The sequence below is a fragment of the Dipodomys merriami genome, unplaced genomic scaffold (genome assembly GCF_024711535.1).
Source record: "Dipodomys merriami isolate MVZ:Mamm:240054 unplaced genomic scaffold, mDipMer1.0.p SCAF_128, whole genome shotgun sequence".
Taxonomy (NCBI): Eukaryota; Metazoa; Chordata; class Mammalia; order Rodentia; family Heteromyidae; genus Dipodomys; species Dipodomys merriami.
The window spans coordinates 60654-86022 of record NW_027202582.1 but is presented as its reverse complement, the minus strand read 5'-3'; the positions used below and the strand labels follow the sequence as shown (position 1 = coordinate 86022).

At 41.5% G+C, this 25369-nt stretch overlaps 1 protein-coding gene across 3 annotated transcripts in view; it reads left to right on the top strand.

The window, feature by feature from the left end:
* The window catches only part of LOC138824228 (steroid transmembrane transporter SLC22A24-like), a 29004-nt gene extending 9414 nt beyond the window's left edge, over window positions 1-19590 (top strand). The window contains exons 5-10 of one of the 3 annotated variants that reach the window (XM_070017904.1): window positions 1046-1169; window positions 4180-4274; window positions 11130-11344; window positions 13995-14106; window positions 17069-17272; window positions 19177-19590. In XM_070017904.1, the coding sequence (XP_069874005.1) occupies window positions 1046-1169; window positions 4180-4274; window positions 11130-11344; window positions 13995-14106; window positions 17069-17272; window positions 19177-19237 (811 nt within the window). In that variant the 3' untranslated portion in view covers window positions 19238-19590. Of the gene's footprint in view, window positions 1-1045; window positions 1170-4158; window positions 4275-11129; window positions 11345-13994; window positions 14107-17068; window positions 17273-19176 lie in introns of all 3 variants that reach the window. The other 2 variants (XM_070017903.1, XM_070017905.1) reach the window with 2 other exon arrangements.
* Window positions 19591-25369: the final 5779 nt, after the last annotated feature.

Below are 25369 nucleotides of genomic sequence, written 5' to 3'. Positions count from 1 at the left end.
TACAGGTGCCATATCATATAAAATATATTTAAGTCCAGATTTGCCGACAAGAGTATATGATATGTGCCTTTCAGAGTCTTGCTTTTTTCACTTAACTCGATGATCTCCAGTTCCTTCCACTTTGCTATAAACAACATAATTTTGTTTTTATTTTTGGGTAATAATATTCCAGTCTGTGGATTATTTCTAGGGCTTATATTCTATTCCATTGGAATACATATCTTTTTTTTTTCTTCCAGTACCATGGTGATTCATTACTCTGGCTTTGTAGCACAATTTGAAGCCAAATATTGTGATACCTCCAGCATTGCTTTTTTTGTCCAGGAATGCTTTGACTCGGCAGAGTCTGTTGCACTTCCCTATCTGTTTTAACATTGCCTTTTCTATTTACACAAGGCATGTCACTAGAATTCTGATGGGGGCTGTATTGAAGCAGTAGAAAGTTTCAGTAGTATATAAACATGAGAGGTCTTCCCAACTTTCGTTGACTTCTTCAATCCTTACTGCTTTGTACATTTTTAGTTTTGAACAAAATTGATAAAATTAGCAAACTCTACGACTTCAGCCAACAACTTTCCTTCTGGTTTTTGATCAGTCTATGGAATAAAATTTTCATGGACTTTGTTGCCCAGACTGGTTCAAACTGTGATCCTTAGACCTCAGCCTCCTGATTAGATATAATTAGAAGTCTGAGCAGCAGTTCCCAGTGTGTAGTATTTTATTGTGTATAAAATCACTGAAAAAAACCCTCTACAGAGATTAATTATATGGCATATAGATCATATAGGGATATTAACCATTGGAATGTCAATGGATACTCAGACTATTTGTTCATTCCTCCTTGTTGTCTATAATTACTTTCAACAAACAAACACTTAGATACCCTTCCTATAAGTCCACCAGAGAAGGCAGATTTAATCAGAAATGACTCTACTATGATATACAAAGTCTATATGAAATGGAGAGGAAAAGATATTTCAGATTAAAGTTATGTGTAAAATAAGAGGTTAGATGTTTACTGTAGCTGTGTTGTCTTCTTTTTCAGGATGCTGGTAGAGTCTGCTCGGTGGCTGGTTTTTAGCAATCAGCTAGAAAAGGGCTTAGAGGAACTTAGAAGAGTTGCACGTATAAATGGAAAGAAGAATGCTGGGGAGACCCTGAGCATTGAGGTGATCTGAGAAGGGGGCTGATTACTGGGAATGGATGATTTGAACTCACAACCCTACTATTCTGGGTCCTTTAGACATATCCCAAATTAGAATTTTCTAAGTGAGAAGTTTTTTTGTTTTTGTTTTTTCGGTCATGGGGCTTGAAGTCACCGCCTGGATACTGACCGTGAGCTTTTTCCATCAAGGCTACCACTCTGTCACTTTGAGCCACCATGCTACATCCGGTTTTCGGTTGATTGACTAGAGATATGAGTCTTGGGAACTTTCCTGCCAAGGCTGGCATTGAACTGGGATCTTCTGTTCTCAGCCTCCTGAGCACGCTGCTTCTAAGTGACACTTGCACATCACGGTCTTAGTTCCCCCACAGTCTTATTATTGTGTAGGGAAACAGGAACCAAATAAAAAATGTGTCTATCTTTTGTCAGAAATCACATCATTGTTTGAATAAAAGAGCAATTTCCCACACACGACACACATATGGGCAAGGAAGCAGTAACCCTTTCTCATTAGTTCAATCAATCATGGTTCACTTTAGGGAAAGCATTAAACATCATTTTAACTTCCATGCATTTCTTTCAAAAATTAAATACTTAGTAGGCAACAAATAGGAACTCTTCTCTAATCCAAGTGCTTTGGCAGTAATTATATAAAAGTCCTTCTTTCTCTGACATTTACACTGTCATTATCAGAGAGTACTAAGATGTTGCCTATGTAGAAAAGCTCTTTGAAAATCTTTTTTTTTTTTTTTGCATTTCTTTTCTTGTTGTGGGGTTTGTTGATGTTTCTCTTATTTGTTTTTCTCCATATTTCTAGAACCTAGGTCCTAATATGGCTGGCTTACTCATAGATACATTTTACTGACTCATTTTAAAATCTTTGTAGCAGGGCCCTAGTGATTCATGCCTATAATCCTACCTACTCAGGAGGCTGAGCTCTGAGGATCGAGTCTCAAAGCTAGCCCAGGAAGGAACGTTTGTGAGGCCCATATCTCCAATTAACCACCCAAAAGTTGGAAGTGGTGTTATGACTCAAGTGGCACAGTGGCAGCCATGAACACAAAAGCTCAAGGGCAATGCCTAGCCCCTGAGTTCAAGTCCCAGGAGCAACTTAAGTAAAGAAAGACTTAAATAAATAGCTTTGAATACATAAAGTGTGTCAGCACAGTGTTGGATATTACTAATGGAATTAACTTCATAGCATCTGTCTGCAAGAAACATTTTAAACTAGGGCTGAAAAAATGTGGGACAGTCTAATACAAAATAGGTGCTAATCCAGTCTATGTGCCAGGCATTGGTGAGAAAACCAAAAAGTGTTCAGCCAGCATTAATGGTCTAGAAAGGACTAAGGTGATAAGAGCTGGAGGAGGCCTTTGACACATCACCAAACTGGGTGGCAGTGGCACTGCGGACAAACGTGCCCACAGGCTGCTCTGAAAGACAGCAAATGCCACATAAGAAAACGCTAACCAAGGAAGACACAAAGGTTGTATGTTCCCCATCAAAGTAATGTCATCCCTCTGCTATATGAAATAGCAGTGTCTCCAAAAGTTTCCTTTCATTACAACCAACATATGCTCAAAGTTCAGAATCTATTTTTCCTAGTGCTGGGTACTAAATTAAGGGCCTCTTACATGCTACGAAAATGATTTCCACCTCTAGCCCACAGAATCTTAACATTTTAATGAGGTGTAAATGTGGATGGGACTACTTAAGCATTGTTCTCTGATTATAGAATCTTTGTATATAAATCTGTGAAACTACAGAGTAAAAAAAAAGTCCACCTGTCCCAAAATCATCCAAAATGCAATGATTATATGAGCACTGTGGAAATACTGTATTGTTTTTGTTCAAAAGGGAGAGGTAACATACAAAGGAATCCAGAGCCTAGCTGAATCCAGCTAGGCAAAGGTTAGAAATTCCTATTGTAGTTTTGAAGGCATAGAAAATTCTAGCAGACTGGTCCTCAGCAACAAATTCTTGCCTTTCAATCAGAGCTCTGAATTCTTCACATCTGTCATTAATGATAGATAACATTTCAAATAAACAGTATTACTAAATAGTGTCCCAAGAAACATTTCAGCAACACTTCCTCATTTTGTATTTTGTGTCTTTACTTGGATAATCTAAAATACTAACTCACTGATAGAACAGTCTGTCATATCCAGTATTAACTCTCCACAGGCCTAATGTAGTAAATGAATAAACTGTTATAAAAATAATAAACACAAGCCAGGCACATCTGTCTCACCCCTGTAATCCTAGCTACTCAGGAAGCTGAGAACAGGGCATCAAGACTCAAAGCCAGCCTGAGGCTCTTATCTCCCAAAAACCACACAGAAGAAGGCAAAAGAGGGCTGGGAAGGTAGCTCAGTGGTAGAGCCTTTGCCTTGCATGCATGAAGCCCTGGGTTGGATTCCTCAGCACCACATAAACAAAAATAAAAGAAAAACTGGAAGTGGTGCTGTGGCTCAAGTGGTAGAGCACTGGCCTTGAGCTGAAGACCTGAGGGACAGCACCCAGGCCCAGAGTTCAGTTCCCACAACCGGACCCCCCCCAAAAAATTTTTTTAAAAAAAGAAGGCAAAAGAGTTGCTACGGTCAAGTGTTAGAGTCTGGCCTTGAGCAAAAGCAGCTCAGGGACAGCACCCAGGCCCTGACTTCAAGCCGTAGGACCAACACACACACACACACACACACACACACACACACACACACACACTCACGCGCACACACACACACATACTCTTAAATGTCAAGGTTCTTTACTTGTCCTTGCCTCAGTATTTAAACAGGCTTTAATCTTATCTAATTCCCCTCTTCCTGTATCTTTCATGGTTCTTCCCACCTTAGATGGATTTAATGCCCAAGTCCCTACTCTGTAGTTTTCCTTGAGGATTCAACACACCATATGTGTTTCATCTTCTAGTATTTAGCAAAATAATTGGCACATTATTGACATCTCATGAATGCTTATGACTTTTGTTGTCCAAGTTTGTGAAATCCAACCTGCAGGAGGAGTTTGAGGACGCCAAGGCAAAAATACCCATTTTTCAGTTGCTCCACACACCCAGGCTGTGTATGAGAAGCTGCTGCCTGAGTTTTATCAGGTATGTTCCTTTAAATAAACTTATCAATATATTTTACCTCCAATATCTTATTAGAGAGGAACTACATTTATTCTTTCAAAAACAATAGCAACAGCAGGCCAGGGACTGGTATAATGCTTGAGTTCGGGATGCCCAAAAAGACCACCAGAGACCAAGATCGATGTAATCAGCAGTGAGGTATTTATTGCAAGCTAGCTAGGTTCTCTGGGCACACAACAAACAACTGGTGACGCTGAGAGGCCCGAGCCTGGGGTTTGCAGCCGTTTTATACACTCTTTGGGGAAGGCTGGGGCTTTGCACTCATCATATCATTCCTTGACAACTCAACACACACCGCGGGAAAATCATAAAACATCTCTAATACATGGTTCGTGGGTCCAATGGCGGGAAAAAATTTGGAAAGAGTTATTGGTCCGATCAAGAGGTTGATGCGCTTTAAAATGATTGGTTAAAGTCACAAGGGTGGTGCAAGGGAGTACATGCAGAACTGCAGGACTTTCTGGTTAGATATTGGTCACTACTCCTAGGTGGGGTGCTGTCTGGAATCTCAGGCAATTTGGCTTATCTTAGGTAAGCATCATCTGCAGTTTTCCAAGGACTGTTTCTATTTAACTTTCTGTGGAATTTTCTGCCTTTAGCACTGCAGTAGGTCAGAGGCTAAATTCCAGAATAAAATGAGGTCTCAGGTAAATTATTGGTCAGGTCTTTCACTGGTGGCTCATGCCTGTAATCCTAGCTACTCAAAAGGCTGAGATCTGAGGATCATAGTTCAAAGCCAGCCCAGGGTAGGAAAGTCCATGAGACGCTTATCTCCATTAAATGACTAAGAAAATACCAGAAAGTGGTGCTATGGCTCCAGTAGTAGAGTGCTAGCCTTGAGCACCAAGAGGTTCAGGGACTACATGCAGGCCCTGAGTTCAGGCCCCAGGATTCTCAAAAACAAAAAACAAAACAAAACAGTGGCAGCATTGTATACAACAGATCAATACATAAGATAAGAAAAATCATATTAAAGGGTTTATGTTTAATTACCTTATGAGATCTTAGTTATGCGATCTTAGTTATGAGATCTTTAGTTACCTTATGAGATCTCTCAGTGAGACTGAACTACAGAAAATATGGAAATCACATTCCAGAACAAAGTTCAGCACTGCATATTAGCATATGGAGTAGTCTACTGTGAAACATACTTGAACATTTTATCTTTTTAGTTTTTATTGAAATAGAACTTACATAAGGAAAATTGCAGCCAGGCTCAGAGTCTCACAACATGATTCTAAGTGTTCTAAGTGCTGATGTTGGGAGGATCACAGTTCAAGGCCAGCTTAGCCAAAAAGTTCACAAGACCTCATCTCAACCAATCAGAAGAAAGGGGTGGTGTCATCACAGCTATGCAGGGGCATATGTAGGCAGGTTTGGGTCCTGGATGGCCCTGGCAAAAAGCAAGACTCTCTTTGAAAAATAACAAAAGGAAAACGAGCTGGGGTTGTAGGTAAAGTAACAGAATCCAAGTTCTCATGCCTGAGATAAAACACCATTACTTACAAAAAAGAAAAAGGCATAAATTCTGTGTTCATCCAGATCCATTTTATAAATCCATAGGCCCATATGTTAGCCAACCAAATGAGCACATTTTCATTTCTTGAATCATTTCTCTTCTACCTTTATCTCATTAAGAAAAATAATAACCATAATTATTGCTCCCTTTCTGAGATTATTTTGCTTCTTAAAAAAAAAAAAAGTTTTTGTTAGCCCTTGAGTTCTGTTATGGGGAAAAGCGTCCACTACTCAGAGATAGCCTCAAGTAAAAAGATGACTTTACTGCCGAAGAGGAAAGCTGACCGGCCAGGGATGCAGCACACATGAAAACTCTGACCCTGAATGGCCCACAAGCTAGGGTTTTTAAAGGCAAAATCCATGTGGTCAAGCCTGGACACAGGCAGGTGGCCAAAATGTTTACAACACCCACATAAAGAGTGCATATTTATGTCAGTGGCCAGTGGAGTTAGAGTCCATCTCATACTATCTGTTCTAACTAATCTATCATTCTGGTTTGATTAGGCCAGTGAATTTGGGGGGGCCCACACAAAGCAAGCAGGTATTCTTTCTCCTGGGGGGCAGGATAGGGCTAGATGGCCTGGCTGTTCTACTATTGTTAACCAAACAGGGCTGATCTTATCTGGGCTATTGATAACCAAACAGAGCTGCAGATCTCACAACCTTACCATTGAAAGATTAAAAATTAGAATTACATTTTACAATTGCTAACTGTTGATTTTGCTTTTGTAAACTTGCTCGCCCTAGCACTAACCCCCCTCCCTTCTGGAAATAAGGAACTGAGTAAAAAGTCTCGGAGCCTAGATGCCGGCCTGGGACAAGGTCTGTGGTCATAGATAAAGAACAAACAAGTAAATTCCCCAAGTGGCCAAATGGGACCCAAAAATGGGACCCAAGAATGGGACCCAAGATAAGGACCACCTGGCAAGTCCAGCAAACGAGGCCAAATGTTAATCAATCACAAGCCTGTTACTATGTGAACTCCCCTAACTCTTACCTCCCAGAGTAACTACCTCCTTTAAATCACCCGAGCCAATCAATTTTACAAAGAATGTTATAAACTTCCCCGCGTAGTAAAAATGATTGCTGGAGTACATAGTGACTTCTAAATGGGCCAATCCGGGGGACACCTGGTGTTATATGCTAATCTTGTGGTTTTGCCTTTAAGAATACTGTAACCGCTGCTTGGGGCTCTCTCTCCCTTGCTGGGGCAGAGAGACCGTTTGCGCAAATGCTGAATAAACTCCTCTTGCTTGTTGCATCTACTGGTTTGGAGTCTTAGCTTCTGGGGCGCCCTCCCGTAGACAAAAGTATCCCAGGAGTCTGGGGTCTTTCAACCACAACAATCAGCAGGGCTTTCCACATTTCCTGGGGTCTCAACAAACATCATATTTCCTGACCCTGAGGGCTTATGAGAAACCAGTATTTTGATTTTCAGGGGTGGGGGGGAACTCCTGGTATATTAAAAAAGGATTAGTTTTGGCTTCCCCCAACAAATTCCAAGTTAATAAAAAAAAATGCCCTATGTGTATATCGGTGTGTGTTTGCTGATCCTGGGGCTGGAACTTGGGACTTGGGCACTGTCCCTTACCTTGTTTGTTCAAGGCTAGCACTTTTCCAGTTGAGGCATACCTCCACTCTGCCTGAGTCTCACAGACTTTCTGCACAGGCTAGCTTTGAAACTTAAACCTCAGATCTCAGCCACTCCCCCCCCCCCCTTCTCTCTTTTTCTTTTCGGTCATGGGGCCTAACTCTGGGCCTTGGCACTGTACCTCAGCTCTTCAGCTCAGGGCTAGCAATCTACCTCTTGAGCCACAGAGCCACTTCCAACTTTTTCTGCTTATGTGATGTTGAAGAATCGAAACCAGGGCTTCATGCATAGGAGGCAAGCATTCTATTACTGAGCCACCTTCCCAGCCCAGATCCCAGCCTCTTAAGGAGCTAGGATTACAGGTGTGAGTCACTGACATTCACCCAATATATGTACACTCTGAGCTATGGAGAGTGACAGAATTCCTTTGTGCTCCAGTTCTAGACTGCCCAACAAGAGTCACTATCACACCAAATCCCACATCCACACTGGGTTTCATGTTTGTTCCTGTGTCCAGGATGTCTACTCTGTGGTCCCCCAGCTTGCCTGGCAGCCCTTGTGGTAGTGGCTTTGGCATAACCTCCTTCAAGTATGGATGTTTTCTTCTTTTCTCTCCATGGCCTTTCTGCACCTCCAGGTGTTTAGCTGTCCTCTCTTTCACAGTTCCTAATGGTCTTCTTCTCTTTCTTTCCTTAGTATGTTGTCTTTCCCCTTACACACAGGAAGCTTCTAATCTGCTGAACCTTGGATCTTGAATGCTTCTGTTCACTCAAAACCATATTCTCCCTTTGGATATGAAGTAAGGTAGCTGAGCCTAAATAATTTCTTGCACATATCCTGGTACCTAAGCAGGAGATGGGGGTGGGGGGGAAAGGGGGGCTGGCCTAGAGGTGACACAAACCATCCTTTGAAATGCAGATGCTTAGTTCAAGGTGAGCTAGGAGGCTCTGCTTCAGAGAAATGCAGATGTTAACTTGCTTTCATTGTGGGGGAGGGTGATATCGCCAACCTTCAGGTAAGGGGCATACCTTGATCCCTGGAGATACTGGCAGGCACTTGGCTGATAGGTTGATGAACCTGTAGTCCAGTACCTGGGAAGTGTCCTGTGAACTTGCCCCCTGCATGGGCCCTACTTAGGCAGGGATGCTATGCCATGTGTCTCCATGATCCTGTCCTGTGTCCTGGCTCCTGGCTCATCCCTGGTCATTGTAGCATCTCAACTCACTCTCAATTGAAGCTGAATTGGTTTCTTGCTTTGTTTTTGTTCCTTCTTTGCTCTCTGGACTGTTTCCTAACTGTGTTATATGTACTTGGGAACTACAGGCCTTTGTAACAACTGGCTGCATGCAGCCTGCTGTGTAATAAAGACTCCAAAATTCTATCTTCCAAAATACGGCTTCTGGGATAATTCACTTACCACAGATGTGTTGGAACTTAGTACCTTCAGGGAGTTCATTGACCCACCCTGAATTCTTTGTCCTCTTAAAGCAGAGCAGTCAGGTCCCTGGGTTCCCCACCAGCATTTCCCATCTTCTATTTTGATATGGTTTGTTGCTGGTTATTGAAATTGTAGTGCCTTCCCAACTATGATTCCCCTCCAAAGGACAGTGACAGAAATAAACTCTTTCCCTGACTTATGGAATTCTAACACCTCTGTACATCATCTTTGTAACAACAATTAAAATTTTTTAATAACAAAGGAGAGTGCTCTCCAACAGTCTATTGCCCAGAGATGCTATTAATTGGTGTGTGACAATAGTTTTCCATCTGTATATTGAGCAACTAAAAGTTCCCTAGGCCAATATTGTCATGAATTTTAGCACAACATACAAGGAAAAATCCCAGTCAATGCTTCTTAAACACTAAGTATTATTAAATGTGTTTCTTTTAATTGCAAGTGAGTATATCATTTTAGAGCAAGTAGTCACAATCCTTGTATAGAAATAAAACACTCTCTTCTCTTTGTTATATTATAGTGGCATTGAGATACTTGGAGCAGGGGAAGAAAACAAGAGAAAATCTAAAAGACCATGAATTTCTATTATTAGAGAGAAAGCATTGGAAAGATTTACTGAAACAATTTTTTGGGCTTGGATTCACTTTCCTAAAGCCCACCGGAGTTCTGGCATGAGACACTAACCAGTATGATGCATTTTACATTGATTAAATTAAATGAAAAGTGCACACGACCTGGCATCAGTGGCTCATGCCTGTGAACCTGCCTACTCAGGAGGCTGAGATCTGACACCAGAAAGTCTATAAACCTCTTATCTCCAATAATCTCAGAAAAAGCCAGAGTGGCACTGTGGCTCAAGTGGTAGAATAATAGCCTTGAGCACAGAAGCTCAGAGACAGTGCTTCGGCCATTGCTCAAGCCCCAGGACTGGCAAACAAACAAAAAACAAAGCCCTATGACTGCTGGTGAAAATGCACATGATTCCATTGTATGTGTTTAATTTGAAAGTCAATTATACATACTTATTATATTCAAGATATATTTTAAACATATAAGCTATAGGTAACATACATAATACATAGCATATATAATATAAAGTATACACGTTATATATAAGATATAAGATTAGGGCTGGGAAGGTGGCTCAGTGGTAGAGCGCTTGCCTTGCATGCATGAGGCCATGGGTTCGATTCCTCAGCACCACATAAGCAAAAAGAAAAAAGCTGGAAGTGGCGCTGAGGCTCAAGTGGTAGAGCGCTAGCCTTGAGATGAAGAGCTGAGGGACAGTGCCCAGGCCCAGAGTTCAAGGCCCATGACTGGCCAAAAAAAAAAAAAAAGATATAAGATTATAATAGGTTTGTTTTGTTTTGTTTTGTTTTTTTGGTCATGGAGCCTAACTCTGGGCCTTGGCACGGTCCCTTAGCTCTTCAGCTCAAGGCTAGCGCTCTACCACTTGAGCCACAGTGCCACTTCTGGCTTTTTCTTGTCATATGGTGCTGAGGAATTGAACCCAGTTCCTCAAGCATGCAAGGCAAGTACCCTACCACTGAGCCACCTTCCCAGCCCAAGATTATAATATATTTTTAAATGCTGTATATGTTTTGAATACGTGTATGTTGAAGACATCTCTGACTAAATTTGCTAAATATCTCACATCTTATGAGACAAAAAGCATACAGTAATTGGAATGAACATTACAGAGGTTGAATGGAAGAGGGTTCCATACCAGTGCTGAGATACAGAACAAGTCACTTAATAGAGATTAATCTTATTTCTTCATCTAGTCCGTAGTGATGATGAAACAGTATTTTGAAGTTCATGAAGAATTTTTACCAAAATATGTCATAGGCAGGAAAGTATGAGTCACAATGATTTGAACCGAAATCTAATGTCTACTGTTACATTTGTGCTCACCTGCAGGGAATCTTGTACTATTTCCCCAGGGAAAGCAAGGAATTCAGTGATCTTTTTTTTCTTTTGGTCGTTCATGGGGCTTAAACTCTGGGCCTGGGCGCTATCCCTGAGCTCTTCAGCTCCAGGCAAGCACTCTACCGCTTGAGCCACAGCGCCACTTCCGGTTTTCATGAGAGTCTCACGGACTTGAACCAGGATCCTCACAGCTCAGCCTCCTGAGTAGCTAGGATTACAGGCGTGAGCCTCCGGCGCCCGGCTTCACTGATCTTCTTTTCCTTTGTATCTGAAATTAATTTGCTCTATCATCTTAAATGTGTTTTTATTCTTTTAACTTCAGAATGGCACTGGCCATACCCTTCTTCGGCCTGATACTCAACCTGCAGCACCTGGGGAGCAACATCTTTCTGTTCCAGATTCTCTTCGGCCTTGTCACACTCATCAGCAGATTCGTTGCCTTCTTGGTATTAAATTATCTGGGCCGAAAACAAAGTCAGATACTATTCATGTTCCTGACAGGACTTTCGATTCTGGTCAGCACCTTTTTGTCCCCAGGTGAGAAATGAGTTGGGGAAAAGTAAGTAATGTCTCCTATCTTCCAGAAATTTCTTTGGTTTACTCATCTGGGCCAAAAGAATGGCATCACCATGGATAACCGGAGGATCCCATGAAGTTAATGTGAAGGCTTAGAAGCTGTCCCTACAGCAGTTTTTGGCAAAACTTAGGCTCTTACTGAGCCAAAGTTCTTAAGGAGCCAATGTTCTTCAGGACCCGAGGCTGTCCTTATCAAATCTACGATAAATCTGAACATCAGTGCCACTGATACCTAACAATTTCTTCAGAACTAATTGCATGCATTGTGTTATCAAATATCTTGCAATTGTAAACCCAGGAAGACACACAATCCTCTCCCTGGAATTATTTTTTCCAATTTATCAAGTCTTTCTATCTTGGTCATTCTCTCCTTTGTTACACTCTAAATGCAACAGTTTAAGAAAAGAGGCTCATTGATTTGAATGAAGGGTTTTGTTGTTGTTGTTGATTTGGGGGGTTGGGGTCAGGGGTTCAGTCCTGGAGCTTGAACTCAGGGCCTGGTTGCTGTCTCTAAACTCTTTGGCTTGACTACCACTCTACCACTTTGAGCCATAGCATCACTTACAGTTTTGTGGTGGTAAATCAGTGATAAGGGTCTAATGAATTTTCCTGCCCAGGCTGGCTTTGAACTGCCATCCTCAGATCTCAGCCTTCTAAATAGCTAGAATTTCAGGCATGTACCAGAACACCAGGCCACTGGAATAAGATTTAGAAAAACAAAAACAAAAAATAAACAACAACAATAAAAAAAAACCTTGCCTTCAGGCAGAGAGTAAGAATACAACAGGAAAAAGACAAGACACTAACTTAAGTATGGTTTTTAAATTTATTCTTTCTATTTGGGGGGGGGGTCCAGTCGTGGGGCCTAAACTCTGGGCCTGGGCACTGTCACTCAGCTTTTCAGCTCAAGGCTTGTGCTCTACCACTTGAGCCACAGAGCCACTTCTGGCTTTTTCTTTTTGCTTATGTGGTGCTGAGAAATAGAACTCAGGGCCTCAGGAATGCAAGGCAAGCACTCTACCACTGAGCCACCTTCCCACTTAAATTTTTTTTCTTATAAAGGAGATATAAGAGGGGTTATGATTGTGTAAGTCAGGTAAGAGTACATTTCTCTTTGTCACCCCTTGAGTCCGTATATTCCAGCTTTTTTTATAATATATTCCTAAATAGCAACACAGCACAATTTACTATATTAATTGCATGACTTTAAGTGATGATTGTGGGTGAGAAAGTAAAAGAGCAAAAATAACTCTAGCAAAAACAACTTCATCTCACTCAGGGGACATTGATGCTAACCGCCCTGGGATGTTAACATCTGGTTACTGTCCCTTTGTAGCTTTTGGTTCTGTAACCCCCTGCTGATGCTAACCGCCCTGGGATGTTAACACCCAGTTACTGTCACTTTGTAGCTTTTGGTTCCATAACCTCCAGCTGATGCTAACCCCCCTGGGATGTTAACACCTGGTTAATGTATCTTTTTGTCACTTTGTAGTCTTTTGCCTTTATAAACCCTGCCTGCTTTCAGCTCAGGGCTCTCTGTTCCTGTGTATTCAGTGAGCCCCTTGCATGCTTGGTGAATAAATCCCCTTGCTCTTTGCATGAGAGAACTTCTCTTAGAGTCTTCCTTGTGTGCAGCGAGCTTCTCAACCCTTACAGTGGGGACTACATTGGTCCCCTCCATCATGTTCTCACGGCAGGAATGTATCTGAAGAAGCTAGAACTGTATACTCCCTTCTATCTCCTGCTGCCAGCCGGCTCTCCTCTGAAAGTACCTTCGTTTTTAATCATATCTTTGACTACTTTTATTAGGCTTCAAAACTTTTTTCATTTTCTGTGTCAGTGATTCCCAACACAGCACTAGCTTTCTCATAAGAGTCCTAATGTTAAGATTTTAAAATCCTGGCTTGTTATCTAGATCCTGCTTTCTTCACAAAGTTCACTCCCAACGGAATCCAGTTCGCTTGTTAGTACATCTGTTGGAATACCTGTCCTATGTCAAGAAATAATCTCCTGTTCTTAGTTCTAAACTGTTGAAGGCATGAGTCATTAATGCCTCGGATTTTTTTTGGGGGGGTCCGGTTGTGGGCCCTGAATTCTGGTACTGGGCGCTGCCCCTCAGCTCTTCAGCTCAAGGCTAGCGCTCTACCACTTGAGCCACAGTACCACTTCCGGCTTTTCTTTTTCTTGCTTATGTGGTGCTGAGGAATCTAGCTCAGGGCCTCATGCATGCAAGGCAAGCACTTTACCAATGAGCCATCTTCTCAGGCTCAATGCCTCAGATTTTTATCCATGTATTCCTACCACATCCTGAACAACAACAACAAAAAGAGCATTTCCTGACTTTCCCTGCCTCTGCCATGTCTGATAAAACTCAAATGGGCAGGGAGAGTTGCAGCAAATGTTTTCCATTCCTTCATTCAGTGCTTAAGCCCAAACATACTAGAGTCTGCTTTCACTAGCTCATCTGTTACACGGTTTCTGCTAGGTCCTGTTTGTTTATCACATGTTTCTTGCTAGCAAATCCCTCCAATAGAACTTCTCATAATTGTTTGGGGTAGACAGATTTCTCCAGTCAAGTATGCCTGCCTCTGATGTGTCTTCCTCTCCACAGAAACTCAGCAGACCCTGCGCATGGTTTTAGCAACTCTGGGAATTGGTGCTGATACCACTGGCCTCACAACCTATTCAATTCACTATATGGAGCTCATCCCAACTGTAGTGAGGTACTGTCTCTCAAGTTTAAGACATCCTGGGCTACATAACACTTAAAAATTACAAAACAAAACCTGGTCTGCTTCCAGAGAAGATTTTCTGAACTAATGACATTTATTGTGGGGACAAAATTAAAACTTCTCAACTTTCAAAAAATAATAAAACATTTAAATATTTAAAGGAGATATTTAGAAGGACCATACCTCTACATAATAAAGGCTATATGTCAAAATTGATAGGCAACACTGCATTAAGAAGGAAAAAATAAAGTTATTTCCTGTAAAGTCAAGGATCAGAAGTGGAACTGTGCTTTAAAGTGGTAGCCTTGAGGAATAGAGTCCCCAAACCACCACCACCAACAAAACAACAACAACAACAACAACAACCAGGAAAGAGGAAAAAGCAGTTGTTTTTCTGTTTACCAATAATACTGAGGGTCAGAAAGAAAAGAGTTGTACTTGCAATAGCCTCAAAAATTAAATCCCTGGAGTAAGCCAGCGCAGGGGCTACAAGAAAAACGACACATTTTAACAAAGAAGCCATGATCTTTTCATAGATGACCCATATCACTTTGATTTGTGGTGCTGGTCCTGGGACTTGATCTCAGGGCCTGAGTGCTGTCCCTGGGCTGCTTCTGCTTGGGGGGTGCTAATTTTTTTTTTTTGAAAGAAGCCAATGAAGATAAAAAGAAAATAGATCTCCCATGTTCATGAATCAGTAGAATAAATAAAGTGGTGAACTACTGAAGGGAATCTAGTTTCAATACAAGCTGTTCCAAAATTCCAATATCATTTTATACAAATAGAAAAAAATCAATCCTAAAATTCATGAGATTACACAAGATCTTAACTAGACAAAGCAATCCTGAACTAACAGGACACTGCTAGAGATGTCAAACTTCCCAACATCAAAATACACTATTGAGATACAGTAACAAAAACCACATGGTACCAACACAAAAAGTAGACACCTAGACTGATGGAAAAGAAGACACAGAAAAAAAAAACACACAAACTTCTAGCGATCTGATCTTAAACAAAGGGGAAAAACTTACATTCAAAAAGGATAGCCTCTTTAACAAATAGTTGGGGAAACACAATATATAAATAAATATAAGCAATTCAAAGTAGGTTACTATCTCTCACTCCCTACAAAAACCAATTCATTACAAAATGGATCAAGATATTAATTATGGCCTGAAACTGTGAAACTGATTGAGGTGATAGCTTTCTGAATAACACTCTAATTGATCAGCAAGTAGAATCAAGAATTGAGAACAAAAACTTCTGAATTGTGAAAGAAATGATTACCAGGCAATCAGAGGACAACAGAACGGAAAAGAAAGCATTTCAAAATGTTAATCAAATAAAGGATTAATATACATCATATAAAGATCTCAAAGAATTAAAAAGCAAAAGAACAATCCACTTAACAATTCATTCAATAATAATCATTAACGAGCAAACATTGGAAGCATAAAATGAGAAGGATATGGGGAGATTATGGCTGAAATACTGTGTATGTATGGAAACAAAATAGTGAAATGTGTTAAAATTGTTTCAAAAAGGAGAGAGGGAAGATAAGAAAGAATAAAACAGGGTAAATGAGATTAAGGTAGATTGTGTATATATCACATAATATAAGAATTATCAAAATACAAAATCCTTTTTACAATACACATGAATAAAAAAGGGAAGAGTATGACTTCATTAAAGGACATGGCACATTGCTAGACATAAAAATTAACTGAGGGGCTGGGAAGATGGCTCAGTGGTAGAACGCTTGCCTTGCATGCATCAGGCCCTAGGTTTGATTCCTCAGCACCACATAAGCAAAAAGAAAAAAAAAGCCGGAAATGGTGTTGTGGCTCAAGTGGTAGAGCGCTAGCCTTGAGCTGAAGAGCTGAGGGACAGCGCCCAGGCCCAGAGTTCAGGTGCCACAACCGAACCCAAAAAGACAAAAAATAAAAAAATAAAAATTAATTGAAAGCTGACTGTCAGTGCTCTTGCCTGTAATCCTAGCTGCTTAGGAGGCTGAAATCTGAAGATCACAGTTTGAAACCAGCTCAGGCAAGAGTTCATAAGTGTCTAATCTCCAATTGACCAAAGAAAGACATTAATGGAGCTGTGGCTCAAGTAGTAGAGGACTGGCCTTCTGAGAAAAAGCTCAGGGACAGTACCCACACCCTGAGTTCAAGCCTTGGACTAGAAGAAAAAGTTTAACTGTGGGTTGTAAGTTGAGTATATATCCTCTATTATGTTGAGAGAGGTGCTCCTTCTAAAACATTCATTTAGTGTTGTAGGTATCCCTATTTGAAGAATAATGAAACTAAGGGTTCTAAATCATTAGCAGTAAGTGTGACAATTGACAACTGGCTGCCAGAGCCTATGTGTTTAATAACTTTATTGTGTTGCTTCCAAAATGAAATGAAGACAATAAATAAAATTTACTTGATGCAGGCATGATGTCAGATACCTGAAATCCAAGAAGTTGTGAGAGCAAGTCAGGACAGTCTCCTCCTTGTCTACATAGGAAGATCAAGGCTTTAAAAAAAGAAAAGGAGGAAGTGGTACTGTGGCTCAAGTGGAAGAGTGCTAGCCTTGAGCTGAAGAGCTGAGGGACAGCGCCCAGGCCCAGAGTTCAAGCCCCACATCCAAAAAAAAAAAATTTTTTTTAAGAAAAAGAAAATATACAGGCTGGGAAGGTGGCTCAGTGGTAGAGTGCTTGCCTTGCATGCATGAGACCCAGGGTTCGATTCCTCAGCACCACATAAGTAAAAAGAAAAAAAGCCAGATGTGGTGCTGTGGCTCAAGTGGTAGAGCGCTAGCCTTGAGCTGAAGAGCTGAGGGACATGTCCGTCCCAGGCCCAGAGTTCAGGCCCCACGACCAGATCCAAAAAATGTAAAAAAGAAAAAGAAAATATACATGTAAAGTTCTTAAACATTTTCTTTATTATTTTGTTTGCAATCTAAGGTCAACCATTGCAGGAATCACTGAACTTTTCGGCAGAATAGGGGCAGTGATGGCGCCTCTCTTTATGACCTTAGCAGTGTATTCTCCCCACCTGCCCTGGATTCTCTATGGAGCCTTCCCCATCCTTTCTGTCCTTGCAGTCCTCTGCCTTCCAGAAACAAGAAATCGACCTCTCCCTAACACTATCCAGGATGTGGAAAATGAGTAAGTAAACACTCCAGTGGGCACCTGACTAGGCAGGGACTGTGTCCTGTATCTGTGACCAGGGATATTCTGTGTGTATACAAGTCACTTATTCATTATCAACCTCATCCCTAACCACAAAACTGTTTGTTATTGTTATTGTTCTTACTCTTTTTAAGTAGTTCTACAAAGGAGTTGCCATTTATCAAGGTATTTTGTGATATGATGAATCTTCATCAATGTCATCCCTTTCAGCATTCTCGCCTTCCCTCACTCTTCTTAATTTTGTAGGGTGGGATTGCATTCTTGAGTTTGAAAACTCCTCTGAGGCTCTCTAGATCACACCGGCTGCCTGTTGGTTTTTGATTTTTTATTAACATCGATTTGTTATACAATGATGCATAGTGATCAGAGTCACCTTCCTCCACTCTCCCTCCTCCTCTTTTCTCTTCCCAAATCAATCTCATCAGGTTGACATAGGCTGTCTTACACCAGTAAGTTTAGTGGTAGAAAGGTCCAATTTAGTCAAACTTATACATGTCATATAGTCTGTGCTTTTATGAGAAATACACATTTGCCAGGTAGTGATGGGTCATGCCTATAATCCTAGCAATTCAGGAGGCTGAGATCTGAGGATCTGAGGATCTGAGAATTGCAGCTCAAAGCCAGTCCAAGCAGAAATGTTCCCATAATATGGCTCTTGTCTCTAATTAACCACTCAAACACTGGAGGTAGAGCTGTGACTCAAGATGGTAGAGGGCTAGCCTTGAGCAAAAGAGACCAGGACAGGGGCTGAGAAGGTAGCTCAATGGTAGAGCACTTGCCTTGCATGTCTGAGGCCCTGGGTCAAATTCCTCAGCACCACATAAGCAAAAATAATAAGCTGGAAATGGTACTGTGGTTCAAAAGCTAGAATGCTAGCCTTGAGCTGAAAAACTGAGGGACAGCGCCCAGGCCCAGAGTTCAGGCCCGACCCGAGAACACGACCCAGGGACAGAACGCAGGCTCTGAGTTCAAGCCCCACAACTGACCCAAAAAATTTAAAAAAGAAAAGAAACATACATTGCTTATATTTTCTCATAAACGAGCTGAGACGTAAATTTCTTCTTCTCATATCCCTGATTTTATTACCCATCAGCCCAATGAGTGCTCAATATATTATGGGGAAAGGTGTGAGTTTATCACATAGATACAATCCTGGGTAGAATTTTGGAATTAAAACCAGGCAAAAAACAAACAAATCCTCTTCTTGCATAGTTGAACAAGTTCCTCAATAATTGGATCGTATAAGATTTAACCAAAGTTTCTGCCAAAGGCAATGGAAATTTTGAGGAAGAAGAATTTAAGAAATATGAAACTAACATATAAGGTGCACACCTATGGCTCACACCTATAGTCCTAGTCACTCAGGAGGCTGAAATCTGAGGATAATCATGGGTGGAAGCCAGCCTGGGCAGGAAAATCCAAGAGACCTATTCTCTCCACTTAACCACCACAAATCAAAATGGATATGTGGCTCAAGTGGTAGAACAGTAGCTTTGAGCACAGCAGCGCAGCCAAGGCCCTGAGTTCAAGCCCCAGGATACACACACACACACACACACACACACACACACACACACACACACACACACACACACACACACACACACACACACACACATAATTTAAAAGGAGGAAAAATTTGTGTTCCCCCTTTGATTTTTTTCCAAACACCAATGTCTAATTGACAATGTTACAAGAAGAAACGGTCAGTACCATCTCCTCCAGCATACGCTGGTGTCAAGAACAGTGTGAAGCCCTCTAATATTGGGGCACAAAGGTGCCAGGCAGAGACTGTCCTCAGGCATGCAGGAATTATGTGCTTAATCTACATCTTCTTTGTCTTCTGATTTTGTTTTTGTTTCGATTTTTTTACTTCACAGCAAAACTGCTTCAAGAAAAGTAAAGAAGGAAGATATTGCCGTGAAAATCACACAATTTTAAGGAATTCCGGAGAGTTGATCCAAACAAGCCCAAAATAGGGCTCACTCCAGTAGGGATGAAATCATCCAGAAGACAAGCAACCAATGCTGATGAGGATGGGGAGGGAGAGGAACTCTCCTGTACTATTAGTGGGACTGTAGACTAGTGCACTCACTATGGAAATCAGTGCAGACATTGAGGTCAGCCCAAGCAAAAGTGTGTAAAGACCTCATCATAACTACCAAAAGATAGGCATAGTTGTGCATGCTGTCATATGCTGTCATCCAGGAAGAAGGGAAGTATTAAAATGACTGGGGTTTAAGCTGGCTGGGGCATAAATGTGAGACCCTATTTAGAAAATAAAGAAAGAAAAATATCTAGGAGTGTGGTTCATAAAGTACAGAGCTTGCATGGCAAGTTTGAGGTCATGATTTCGAAATGCACAATAAAAGCCCAACAAGGAAGTGGCACTGTGGCTCAAGTGGTAGAGTGCTCTCCTAAAGCTGAAGAGCACAGGGACAGCGTCCAAGCCCAGAGTTTAAACCCATGACCGACCAAAAATAAACAAAATAAAACAGTATCATTTTTTTTAAAGCCCAACAAAAACCAAAGCACCAAACACCTTGTCCATTGTGTTTACAACACACAAGAGACAACCCCCAGAATGGGAAAAAGTTTTGACTAGCTATGCAATAGATAAAGATACCATATCCAGATTATACAAATGAAGCAGAATTGACTCAGGAATAATGATGGTCACCTAACAGCAAATACAGGAGATATTCCTTCATGTAGTTCCCTTAAAATTAAGGGAATAAAGTCATTTAGGAGAAAATGAGTGAGGATAACTTAAGGAAACAGAGTCGTAGTGAAGGAAACTGAGAAATATGGTATTTAAAAACACAGAAGTACCATCTTTGCTTCATAGAGAGATACCTCCCTTCCTTGAGGGATGCATTCCTTACCCCAAGAAAGAACACTTGTCTAACAGGATGTATGCCTTCCTGAGAAAAGTGCTTCTCCAAATGTAAGCCACCTCCTGCCTCAAAATGCAGATAGCAAGGACCTCCTTAACTCGGGATGCAGAACTACCTGCAAACTCAGAAAGTAAAACCATAACTTTGAAGCCAGACTCTGCCTTTACCGTATAAATGGCCCAACAGCCCAAGGAGCTGTCTGTGTCTCTCTCTACGTGGGTGTGTCTCTCTGTGTGTCCTTGTCTCTCTGCGTCTGTCTCTGGCTCTTTCTCTCCATGTTTGTCTCATTCTCTCTCTGTGAGGGCATGTACAGTCTAACAGAATGTGCCCTTGCCTTTCTGTTTGTCTGTCTGTCTGCTTTTTGTCTGTTTGTCTGCTTGCCTGATTCCATAATTACTCAGTAAAGCTGTGCCAAGTTTTCTTGGTGACTTGTCCAGAAATTTTTATTCTGCAATCGAGGTCAAAGGTCCTAAGTGAAGCAATCCTACATTGAAAGGGAAACTTCACTAACCCTGACCTCCCTCTGGTGACACAAAGAACTCAGAAATATATAAAGTAAAGAAACAAATAATGCAATTTATAAATGAACAAGTAAACTGAACAAATAATTTTCAGAATAATGTATGTTTCAAAGTCCTCAGTCAGAAAAGAAATGCAATGCAAAAATTACACCAAGATTCTGTCTCACTCCAGTGGGGTTGAAAACATCAAGAAGACAGACAACCATTGCCGATGAGGATGGGGAGGAGGGCAAACTCGCCTATGCTGTTAGTGGGACTGTAAACAAGTGTGATCGCTATGGAAATCAGTGCAGAGATTCCCCAACAAACTATAAATGGATCTTATGAACATGCTAACTATTCTAGGGCATATATACAAAGACCTGCAAATCAATATACAAGAGATACCTGTGTATATATATCCATGTTTATTCTAACTGTTTTATTTATTATCCCCACCTGGGGTCCTCAGCTTCAACCAGACTAGAACTCCTCCCTGCCCTAGAGGTCCTGCCAGACAGCTGGCCACTCCCTTTCTCCACCCAGACCCACCTGTGCCCCTGTGTGTGGGGACACACACACACACACACACACACACACACACTCCTCCCTCACTACCTGCCACAAGAGCTACCTGCCACTTGGATAGGGGCAGATGTCCTCTGCCCCCTCTCCTTGGAAATATGGTCCCTGTAATAAACCTTATAACCATCTTTCTACTGTGCCTGCTTGAGTCCACATGGTCCCCAGGGGTGGTTGGGAAGGATTATTATGCTCACAAAGTGAAACTGGAATTCTCAGTAGTCGGAGATGAGGTTTGGAGAAGCTTCCCTTTTAATATAGGAACTCTTCACTTAGGGTCCTTGACTTTGATCGCAGAATGAGAATTTCTGGATAAGTCAGAATGGTAAGTGAAAGTTTAACTGAAAGGTTATTAGATTTGCCAGAGAACCATGCACACATCCAAGTACAGAGAATAAAGAAAGGTTTATTGCCAGGAAAGGGGGCTATCAAGACTCCTTCTCACAGAGAGAAGTGAGAAAAGCACTGGCTATTGTCTGGGGTGACCTATATAGCATAGGAGGTTTGGAGGGACTAGAAAGGGCTACGAGGTGGAGACCCTGATGTGGATGTGAGGGCCAGGGGCTTCATCATGGCAAACTAGGATTTATGTCTGCTGTCCAAATAGTAGATGCAGGGTTCTGCAGCTGCCCTAACCTGAAGTCACTCTAAGGGGCTCTTGTTGCCTTCGATGGTGGTAGATGCCCCAGAGAACTGCCATCCCAAGGTAAAGGGGGTTGGAAGTTGATTATTTCCTGCCTTTACTATATGGGCCTAGTGTTGCCTGGGAAGGGAGCATGCTAAGCTGTGAGAATCCAAGGAGTGGACTAAGCTGTGGGAAGGAAGCTCATTTCACTAACAGTTAGAAAACTTGGCACAACTTTATTGAATAAATAAACAAACAAGCAAACAGGCTGACAGACAAAAAAACAAACAGAAGGACAAGAGCACACTCTAGCAGAGTATGCTTCTTTTTACAGGTTTATAGGACACACACATAGATAAATATGTAAACAGAAGGAGACACACAGAGAAATACCCAGCTCCTTGGGCTGTTGGGGTATTTATAGGGTAAAGGCAGGGGATCTGGCTTCAAAGTTATGTAAAGATAGTGATTTGTCTTTGCTCTAATCACACCTGTTGTTACTTTCTGAGTTTCCAGGTAAAATGCAGCCTGCCATAAAACAGATCTTTATCTTTGGCACAAAGAGGTACCCCAATATCAGCATTTGGGGGCTGGAAGGGGCTTACGTTTGGGGAAGCAGTTTTTCTCAGGAAGGAATAGTCCAGTCAGAAAAGAGTTCATTCTTGGGGTGTGGAATGTATCCTTCAAGGAAGGAATACATACCGTTGTCCCTCTTTGAAGCAAAGATGGCACTTCTATGTTGCTAAATACCGTATTCCAGTTGCCTTCACCATGCCTCAGTTTCCTTAAATTATCCTGTCTGGAGCCCAAAAGGGAGTCTCTCTGCATGATAAGCTTGACTATCTCGCTGGAACATCTCGAGGCTGTTTACAGAATCTGGTCTTTTCATCCTGCCCCAAATAAACACCAGGTAGCTGCTAAGGACCACCTTTTCACACTGCCCTAAGCAAACATCCTACAGCTGCTATGGCCAATGAAAAGGCTTCCTTATTCTAAGCATATAAATACCCCTGTGTGAAAAATAAAAATTTGCAACTTGATCAGAATCCCTGTCTTGTCCCTTCATTCCTTCTTGCTTAGGTTCATTGCCCTAGTTGAAGTCCTGTGGGTCTCGCTTAGGTTCATTGCCCTCGTTGAAGTCCTGCGGGTAGGGACATAATCCTAATTCAGAATTCCCTGAGGTGCTTAATAGATTAGGTAATATTGTAGAAACATATTATGGAATATTATTTAGTCATAAGGAAAATGAAATTTATGGAGTTTGTAATACTGTACCTTAAATCAGATATAAATCCAGCCATAACAAAATAGAGAGGTCAAGTTTTGGAGTCTTTATTGGAGCTCTAGAGGTCTGCAGGTGGCCAATTGTTACAAAGACCTGTTACCCAGAACAGAACTTGCACCAAGCTCTGTTACAGTGGAGACAAGGCCTTAGCAAAGCATTATACATAAACACAGCACAAGGAAAAGGGCTCCCCTGGGACTAAATAACACAGTGTATCTCCACATTCCCCAAAGCAAGGCCCTGCTAGTTCTATCCATTTAGCCAGACATCTGCAATTCACACTAGCCAGCCGTGAGAAGTGCCAACACGGCCTGGTGCCAGCCAGAACAACAAATAAACCTACCCCTTACCTGAATACGACATGTGTGGTGTTGTTCTTACTCAGAATCCTCTTTAAAAACCTACCACCTACCACCATTTTTTTCTTGTCTTCCTCTCCTCTATCCACATTTCTTATCTTTCTGATAAATGTCGATAGGGCTGAGTTTTATTATTTCTGTATCTTCCTCACACACATAGATACACATACTACACACACACACAACACACACACACATACACACACACACACACACACACAAACACACACACACACACACAGGCAGGAGGTTGAGATCTGTAAGACTAGTTGAGGCCAGGTGCTGGTGGCTTGCACCTGTAATTCTAGCTACTCACCAGGCTGAGATCTGAGCATGACAATTTGAAGCCAGCCAAGGAAGGGCAGGAAATTCCATGAGACTCTTACCTCCAATTAATTACAGAAAAAGCCAAAAGTGGCGCTATGGCTCAAAGGGTAGAGCACTAGTCTTGAGCAAAAAGAGCCAAAAAAAAGCACTCAGCCCCAGAGTCTAAGGCCAAGACTGGCAAAAACAAACAAACAACAATAACAACAACAAAAATAACCTGTACTTTGAAACTAGCAAAGGCAGAAAAGCCCATGAAACTGGGTCACAGTGTCTCACACCAGTAATCTTAGTGTAATAAATATGCTCTCTAAGAACCACAGTGGTCACAACGATAAGAACAAAAATAAAGAACTGCTCCACATAGTGAAATTTACTTCTGTGTAGAAGGGTGAGCCATTGGCCAAAATCAGGCAAGCAAGCACACAGAGCAGGCAGGCTGCTCTGATGTTTACTCCTAATGCAGAGATCCTGCTTCTCTGGTCAGAATAGCTGAGTTCAGGAACATAATTTGCTCCCTGCTGGCTAGTTTGATAGTGTGCAATGTATTTATATAAGGTGACTCAAAAATAAGATTAACAGTACACAAGTAATCATAAAGTATGCCCACACCCTCTGCTATATCTTGAATAGTGTAGAGTGTGGCATAATTCCATCTTGAAAAAAAAAGAACTGTTTAAAGACAGAACCTTCCATTTCAATAGTCCTTTCTCATCCCAGATCAGTTCTTCTTTTCCTTAACAGGAGTCAAGCCACCACACCAAGGCAGGAATTTATAAGCAATACACTCCAATAGAAAAGAGAGTTTTTTCTCACATCACCTACTGATGATGCTCAAATCTGAGGATCATGGCTTGAAACCAGCACAGGCAGAAATTTCTGTGAGAGTCTTACTCAAAAACACACTTGCAAGTGCAGCCATGGTACAAGCATTAGAGGATCAGCCTTGAGGCAGATAGCTAAAGGAAAGCTTACTGGCCCAGGACCCTAGCCCCAGCACTGGAGTATGTGTGACCATGTGGGCAAACACACACACATATGTACACACACACACACACACACACATATGTGTACACACACACACACACACACACACACACACACACACACACACACACACACACACACACACACACACACACACACCAGGGAGGTAATTTTAACCCTTTCTCTACAATTTTGCCTAGAGTCCTATGCTAGGTTCCATTGAAACTTTTTTTTTTTTTTCCATTGACACTTTCATGAAACTAAAATTCTTAATTCTGGATTCATCTAGTTTCTGTACACTAACTACTGTCCTCATCTGATTTGTTTCAGATTTTTAAAGATGCAGGGCAATGTAGGATGTCTCCAAACCACCATCTCCCCCCACCCTTTGTGTTTATTTCTATTCTACTTTTCTTTTGGTGATATTAGAGTTTGAACTGTCAGGTGTTGTACTGCTTGAGCCTCATCTCCAGACATTTTGCCTTCATAAATTTGTCTAATGGGGCCTCCTGTG